General features: G+C 40.2%; 1 protein-coding gene across 3 annotated transcripts; it reads right to left on the bottom strand.

Moving 5' to 3' along the window:
• Positions 1–312: 312 nt before the first annotated feature.
• Positions 313–5191, bottom strand: mettl9 (methyltransferase like 9). 3 transcript variants are annotated; one of them, XM_024285656.2, is made up of 6 exons: positions 4887–5191; positions 4588–4749; positions 3908–4098; positions 3631–3840; positions 3331–3515; positions 313–1665 (listed from the first exon to the last, which is right to left on the bottom strand). In XM_024285656.2, exons 2-6 carry the CDS (start codon positions 4681–4683, stop codon positions 1430–1432), a joined length of 918 nt encoding a protein of 305 aa, XP_024141424.1. In that variant the 5' UTR covers positions 4684–4749; positions 4887–5191; the 3' UTR covers positions 313–1429. The 3 variants fall into 3 exon arrangements, with proteins under 3 accessions (XP_024141424.1, XP_024141425.1, XP_024141423.1); XM_024285657.2 differs by having other exon boundaries at positions 4588–4727; XM_024285655.2 differs by lacking the exon at positions 4887–5191 and having other exon boundaries at positions 4588–4764.
• Between the last annotated feature and the right edge of the window lie 3008 nt (positions 5192–8199).

Genomic DNA, 8199 nt, shown 5'->3' with positions numbered 1-8199 from the left:
ATGAATGAATTTTTTAAGTCTAGTCACAATTCTTAGTCTTTCAAAAGAAGTAAACATTTGTAAATTAAAACAATCTTTCAATGTCATTCTTCAAGCTTTCCAAAATTTTCTACTGTTTTTCGTCAATAGTCAAGATATTTATTTATACCACACACAAGACAATTTTGTGAGAAATATCTGAAGTACAGGAAGAAAACTTATTGAAGGTGTAGAACCTTTTTAAATGTTATTCAATATTTATTTTAGCTGACCAGAGCTAGGAGTTGTGTTGGGAAAATGGGGAGAAAAAAAAAGCCAGGAACGCCGCAGACGTTTTTTTTTTTTTTTAAGGGTTTAATAAGAAATAAAATGGCACATTTAATCATAGGCAGTCACACGGCATCGTCCTAAACTCACGGCAACGTTTGATACTAAAACCACAAAGCACCAGAAAATCTTTCCTGCACTGTCATTTAACCCCAATACCAAACAAAACCTGCAGTAAAGAATGTGAACAGTGAAGCTGCACTGGTTTCAGAATGAAAATGAAATAAAAAGTCTTAAGTGTGCTAAATAACCTCACAAGCTTAAAAAATCCAGTCTTTAACCCCAGACAGTAAAAACATAAGCACATCCTGGAAAAACACAGCTCACATTTATATATCTAAAGCTTTAATTCAATCAGATTGTTGAAAAATATTTCAAAAATATGCAGCACTTTTAGGTTTAGAACTAAATTCACTACTTAGAATTAAATTCATTTCAGCCAAAAAAAAAACCAACAAAAAAACAAAAGTTCTGAATTCCAAAAAGTTTGGCTTTAACACTGAATTCAACAGGTTGGAAATTATTTTGAGTTGTTATCACTGTTTTGTTCAGGTGCATTGATCCATTGTTGAGTGTTCTAAAATAACAAAAGTTGGCTTGTTTTCACTGCAGTTGCACTGAAAATGCATCTTAGTGGAACGGCGTCCAGCGTTGTGCGATTCACGTTTGGGATCTTCCCATCAGCACCAACCTCGAGGGGTTAATCTGCGCCTTACAGCATCAAACGCTCATAAAGTGCTTCACCTGTGGGATATTTCACTTGGAAAAACTCTCAGAAGGAGAACAAGTTATTATTGTAAAATTCTGCACAATCTCATGCTATAACAAAATCAAATACTATAAAAATTTGTCCAAACTATTATCAGAAAAAATTTGGATAGTTAAACATTTACAGCACAAATACTGCACTTGGAAGAAGAAATACCTTACAGGATGATCCTCTCTATGTTTTTCATTCAAAATAACAGTAAAACAAACTAAAAAAAACAAAGGAAATCACATATGATTGCTTTGATAGACCCGACTCCCCGTTTCTGAACATCCCAGATGAATAAATGCATGAAGGATAAGAAGAATTGCACTAAAACCCAAGAAACTGAGAAGAAATATTTTGGCGGAGTGTTCAGAGCTCCTGAACAGACTGCTCAGAGTCGTCTGAGGCTTTCAGGACGAAAACCGCATCATCCAGTACGTAGTAGTCATTGTACATGTCCCCCTCGCACAGGTACGGCAGACGCGTCACGGCCTCAACCTCAAAGCCCACCTGCGGGAAAACCTGGTGGGACAGATCGGTCACTTGCTCCTCCCACGACTTTCCTTTAACTTTCAGGTGTTCTCTTGGTCGTTCCCATTTGCCGCCTGTCAAAAAGTAAAATGATTGAGTTAGACCAGGGGTGTCAAACTCAATCGCACAAGGGGTCAAAATCCAAAACACATCGTAGGTCGCGGGCCGAACAGGATAAACATTTATTGAACACTTTAAAACTACATTTTTAAAACTTTAGAACTGTGACTTTTTAACATAATTATGAACTAGATATATAGCATTATCTGCAATAATGCTAGTGTGAATGCTGTAAGCTGAATTTGGCCGCTGAAGATGCTAGTGCTGATAGCTGAAAATGCTGAAATTGATAGCTAAAAATGCTGAAATTGATAGCTGAAAACACTGAAGCTGATAGATGAAAACGCTGAGGCTGATAGCCAACTAAAATATTAAGGCCCAGTCACAATGTCGGCGATCTGTCGGGGATTAGTTTTGGCCAAGGGTCGTCGTAGAAAATAAAGAATCCTTGAACATTCCTAGCAATAATCCTAATAAAAGTGGAGCAGTCACTTTGTCTGAGATTTTTTTCAAGGATTTTGATCTGGTTTGGTGGAAAAAAAAATCGTGGGATTAGCCTCCGATCGGAGGCGATCGGAGACGATATCTGCGAGCGTCTTTTCTTTTAATTTTTTCCCCCCTGGGTATATGTGGGGGAAAACGAAGGTTTTCTGACCTCGGTCATCTGTATTTCTCCCTGTACACTGTAGCGTGGTATCCCTCATCAGGTTGTACATAGAACAGTCACTTCAACTCTGCAGAGAAGCTGGCCCTGATTCCGCCCCAGAGGCTCCGTGTTGCAGAGTTGAGGGCCTGGCTGATGGGTCTGAGTAGAAGGGAGGAGGCAGTGATGCTGGCCCTTCTGGCTGAGGAGGAGAGGATCCGTGCTGAGAGAAGGCGCAGGAGACCAAGACAGATGTGGGTGCGGCCTGGCTGCTGAGAAGGTCACTGTACGGCCAGTGCGAATCTAGTGACTAGTCTCAGATTATTCGGAGGGTCATCTGAGATTGTGTCTGGGATGCCCAAAATGGGTGAAAAATCTTGCGAGCAATCTTAGAATTTTAAGTTCAAAGTTGGGGACCGCGACGGGTGTGGCGATGCCTAAAAAAATCTGCAACAAGTCGCAGGTGTCCGGAGAGCGCATCCAACGGGTGCAAAATCGTGAGATCTGTCTCAAGATTTTGTTCAAATTTCCCGGGTTTTACCCATCGCCGACGCATTGCAAATGATTTGTGACTGGGCCATTAGCTAAATGCCAAATTGGCCTAAAAAACAAAAACAAACTTAGGTTAGCCAAAACAGCTAGCATGTAGCTGGAAACTCCAAAAGAGCCTAAAAAAATCTTAGTCAATGCTAAAATAATCCAGAAAAATTAGCAGAATGCCAATTTTTAAAACCATAACATTTTAACATAATTATGAATAATAAAAAGTAGGAATATTATTCCAGAATAAATCAATTTAAACTTTCAATATTTTACTCTTCATAAAATTATTTTTTGTCAAAATTATGCAAGTTAGAAATGAGCGCAAGATAACATCGGGCCATTAATAACAATAAAATAAAATGATCTGGAGGACCGGATATAATTACCCGGAGGGCCGGAACTGGCCCCCGGGCCTTGACTTTGACACATGTGAGATAAATTATCAGCAGAGGAGTGAAAAAACAAAAAAAAAAACAACAGATTCTTCACTGACCGACTTCTACATAGGGCTGGAAGGGGAGCACAGCAGCTAAGATGAGTCTTCCCGTTTTGGGAACCAAGGCTTTTCGGATTTCCAGCAGAAGGTGCAGAGGATCATCACAGCGGTCCAGCAAGTTCAGACAGCTGATCACGTCGTACTGAAATCCAACATGCTGCCACTCGTCTATACCCAGAACCCTGTGGCACATGGGAACGTTAAAAAGTTGATTAATTTCCAACCAAAAGAACACATCGTTATTTTGTGGTTGCACTGAGTTGATCGGAAAGAACATGTGAAAGTGTTTTCACTCACTTGTAGTTCCTCCTCTGCAGATGCCACTTCATTGGCACAGACACCTCAGTTGCAAAGACTTGCCTGAAATGCACTCCCATCACCTCAGTGACCCCTCCATCACCAGCCCCAAGGTCTAGGAGTCTCTCCGCCGTCCAGTCCGGCCCGATCCGGAGCAACTCCTGGAACTGGTCGGAGGAAAACACGAACATAGACCCCCGCCCCAAAAACCTGCGACACAGAGGAGAGGTCAGCTGCAGGAAGTGGAGCTGCAGCTCAAACACCCACCAACGCTCACCCGTTGATGGAGGTGCGCGACACCACGGGGCTCAGGACGGTCGACACCAGCGAGTGGTAGAGCTGCGTGAACAGCCAGCCGGACTTCTCCGCGCTCTTCTTCAGGAAATCCTTAGTGTCCGAGTCCAAGTGGCTTTGGATGAAGAGGGGGCGGACGGATTCTCCCAGCAGGTCCGGGCAGCAGCGGTACCACTAAACAAACAAAACAAGGGGTGTTGATTTCACAACAGGAGTCCTGAGGTGAACTCCTGGCACCATCCTCATCCTTCACCCGAGCACGACTCCTCCCTGAAGACACTTCAAGTCTGTTTGCATTGTATTTTGTCAACTCAGCAGAGGTGCGGCTGTGCAAAACTACACAGCAGAAAATACTGTTTAAGCATTATTTTATTAGCTACGTCTTAAAAAAAAAGATATTTTCTTGTGTTTCACATCAAATATTTTTTTAAACTGCGGTGCTATTTTTTTTTATTTGTTTTGTTTTTAGCCCATTTATTTAGCTAACCTGTGAACAGGTTAGCATCTCTCTTGAATCATTTAGGTCAGTACAAAGAGGCTAAGCGAGCAAAGAATACATAATTAATGACACATTTCAATAATTACAATCTCATTTTAAAACAGAGCTCTAAAATTACTGTTTTAGTTATATATAAATAATAATTTTGAAGGGGATAATCGTACCTCGTGCGTTTCCCTGGTTCCAGCCTCGTGCTCATTCACCATGTTCATTACTAAAGAGCGCACGAGCGGGCTGCGCGCGTGCTTAGCTGTCCACATTCTCCTGATGGAGAGCAGAAACGCCACGTAGCCCAGCAGCCAGGCTACAAAAAACAGAGTCTTCAGCTGTAGATGACACATACGGACAACAATGTCTGAGAGCCGAGAAGGAGAGCGGCAGCCGACAGTCAGCAGAGAAGGACAAGAAGAGCAGGAAACAGAAAACCCCGAGAACGTCTCCGGTTCCAGGACTGTAAACCAACCTGAGGTGGGCGTGGGGGGCTTTACGGGCGCGAGTTGCTATTTACGCACCATCTTAGTCCACGCGGAGCTTTGTCTGCTGAGCTGAACGGCTGAAACTGAGCCGAGATGAGAAACTCGTCCCACTCTGACAACCAAAACAACCACGTCCGCATTCTTCTTCTGGGTGTTCATGTTTTACGTCGCACCGAATTTCTGGGGAATTACCGCCCCCTGCCGGCGACCACGAAACACTATATCTTCCTGTTTATTTGGTGGGAAAAGTTTTTCTTCCCCCTTTTCTCTCTCTAAAAAAAAAAAGTTTCAAACACAAAATGAAAACACACACAAGAAATTACAAATAAAATAATTACAAGTATAGCAAACAATCTGCTTGAAAGGAGTGTGTAGAAGAAAAGTCTTGTGTGGCCCCACCCCTTTTAGCATGGCGATAAGCATTATTAAAATGATAAATAAAAAAGGCAGGAATATTATTCCAGAATAAATCAACTTAAACCTTTAATAACTTTCAATATTTTACTCTCCATAAAAATATATTTATATATTTTGCCAAAATTATACAAGTTAGAAATGAGCACAGGATAACATCGGGACATTAATAACAATAAAATAAAATGATCTGGAGGGCCAGACAGAATTACCCGGAGGGCCGGAAGTGGCCCCCGGGTATTTTATTCATTTTATATTTGATCCCTCTTGGAGAACTCATCAATAAATTCAGCCACGTTTCTTATCATTTTTATGCAGATGATATCCAGCTCTACTGTTCTTTCCCAGAAAAGGATGATTACAAACTCCAAAGCCTGTTGGACTGTTTAACTAGCATTACAACATGGCTCTGTAATAATAATTTAGTTCTAAACTCCCAGAAAACCGAGACATTGATCTTTGCCCCAGAAAATAAAATTCCTTCTATCAGACAACACCTCGGGTCTCTGAGCTCTTCTGTCCAGTCGAGTCTCAGAAATCTTGGGGTGTTGTTTGATAAGTCCATGTCTCTGGAAAGCCACTCAAAACAGTTAGTAAAAAACTGTTTTTATCATCTAAGAAATGTGGCAAAATTAAAAAGTATCTTGTCTCGGTCTGACCGGGAAACTATTATTCACGCTTTTATTTCCTCTCGTTTAGATTATTGTAACTCTCTTTTTACCTGTTTTAACAAACGCTCCCTGAACCGTCTTCAGCTCGTACAGAACTCTGCAGGAAGGCTTTTAACAGGAACCAGTAAACGGACACACATCACTCTGATATTGTCTGCTTTACATTGGTTACCTGTCAAATTCAGAATTGATTTTAAAATTTTACTTTTAGTTTTTAGAGCCTTGCACGGTCAAGCCCCGACGTACATCTGTGACCTTTTAACCCCGTACTCTTCGGCCCGATCCTTGAGGTCTTCCAGTCAGAATCTTTTAAGCATCCCAAAAACCCGCTTTAAGACGAGAGGGGACGTCTCCTTCCAAGCTGTTGCTCCTCGTCTCTGGAACTCCCTCCCACTGCCGCTGCGTCAGATCAACTCCGTTGAGTGTTTTAAATCCCACGTCAAGACGTTTTTATTCAGGAGAGCTTTTAGTTGATCTTAGCCCTTGTTTTACTATGTTTTACTGTTTTACTGTGTTTTTAGTTGTTTTATTACTGATTATTCGTTTTATTTCCCTGTGTCTTCTGATTTATGTTCTTTGTTAAGCACTTTGTGATCCGTTCTGTGAAAAGTGCTATAGAAATAAAGATTCTTCTTGACTTTGACACATGTGAGCTAAATGATCAGCAGGAGAGAAAAAAAACAGATTCTTCACTGACCAACTTCTACGTAGGACTGGAAGGGAAGCACAGCAGCTAAGAAGAGTCGTCCCGTTTTGGTAACCAAGGCTTTTCGGATTTTTCCACCTTTGTCATGGGAGGGATTACACATCGATATAAGGGTGGGGTCATTTGGATCTCCAGGGTTAATCGACCTGACAAATATGATGCTCCAGATACTCAAAAGATTAAAAGGAAGATCAGTGTTATAGCTTCTCTAACCAGCCAAACTGTTTTCAGCTGTGCTCACATGATTGCATGAGGGTTTTCTAATCATCTGTTACCCCTCTAACACAATGAGCAAACACACTGTGCCATTAGAACACTGGAGTGATAGTTGCTAGAAATGAGCCTCCAGGCACTACTGTAGATAATGCACAAAAAACATTAGAAAAAATATTTGATCTTTTTGTTTTTACATGATTTTTTAAAGTTATTAAACCAATGTTGTTATGTATTTTCCAAATGCTGGGAGCTACGTGCTAGTGTGGATCACCAGCAAATAATCGAGTGGTAGTGCTGTCCATATTTGAAGACACTATTTTTCTATAACTCTCCATTTGGATGGCCAAATGTAGGGGTAGGGAGGAGCTCGCGGGGTAGGGCAAGAATTTGGATTTTCCCTAATATTGCCTGTAAATTTGAATTGTTTGTTTTCTATATTTCTGTCTTGCTTACCTTATTGCTTGATACAGAGTGAATATGTGTTGATAGGTGATTTTGTTATCAATTAATAAAAGAAGCTGTTGATCCATTTGATAAGAATTAGTGGTAGATATTCCTTGCACTAAAAGCGATCTAGGAAACTACTTGTGGATTTTGTTTCTTTGAAACAAATGTATGCTTCAGCGAGGTTTGTGCAGGCTTGTTAGCTGTTACCATGACAACGTAGTCTTATGAAAAACAATTTAAAACAAAAAAAACACAAGATTAAAGTGCTGATAAATAATTTAACATTTATTTCTTTCAAAACTGACCATGGTGGAAGCAGACAAGCTTCCGTCAGCTCACTCTAGTGGATAACCAAAGATCTGCTGAATGTTGTTGTACAGAGAAGGCTTTGAGTAGAAAGCAGCGTGAAATGATCAAATTAGAAAAATGCATGTGTGAAAAGATGTTTTTAATAGTAAAAAAAAAATGTTAACCTATAAGAAGATTGTCATGATCCTTTTTTATCCCTTATTGTTTTTTTAAGCTCAGACATGTTATTTTTTCGTACTTTTATTATTTTTTCAAAAACACAAAAAACAGTAACTATCAAAAAAGAAATGATAAAATAATACGTATATAATATTAAAAAAATTAAATAAAGACATGTCCAGACATGTTAAGAATTTGACATCACTCAATGACATCCCTGTGTGATGTCACTGTGTGATGTCACTGTGTGATGTCATAATCAGATGATGTCATACAATGATGTCATCATTGTGTTATGTCACCATCATTCAATGATGTCATTTGACATCACTGCAATGTCAAATGACACCACCATTTTTGTTCTTGTTCTAGGGCCTG

Source organism: Oryzias melastigma, linkage group LG19 (assembly GCF_002922805.2).
Source record: "Oryzias melastigma strain HK-1 linkage group LG19, ASM292280v2, whole genome shotgun sequence".
NCBI classification, from domain to species: Eukaryota; Metazoa; Chordata; class Actinopteri; order Beloniformes; family Adrianichthyidae; genus Oryzias; species Oryzias melastigma.
The sequence above is the reverse complement of the archived record's forward strand: the minus strand, read 5'-3'. Positions and strand labels throughout refer to the sequence as shown.

What these genes read in the sequence shown, in the direction of transcription:
- mettl9 (XM_024285655.2), bottom strand. Translation starts at nt 4,764, where the DNA reads ATGTGTCATCTACAGCTGAAGACTCTGTTTTTTGTAGCCTGGCTGCTG. An exon ending in TCGCGCACCTCCATCAACGG is followed by an intron (nt 3,841 to 3,907) that starts GTGAGCGTTGGT and finishes TCTGTGTCGCAG; the next exon opens with GTTTTTGGGGCGGGGGTCTA. An exon ending in CTGCAGAGGAGGAACTACAA is followed by an intron (nt 3,516 to 3,630) that starts GTGAGTGAAAAC and finishes CATGTGCCACAG; the next exon opens with GGTTCTGGGTATAGACGAGT.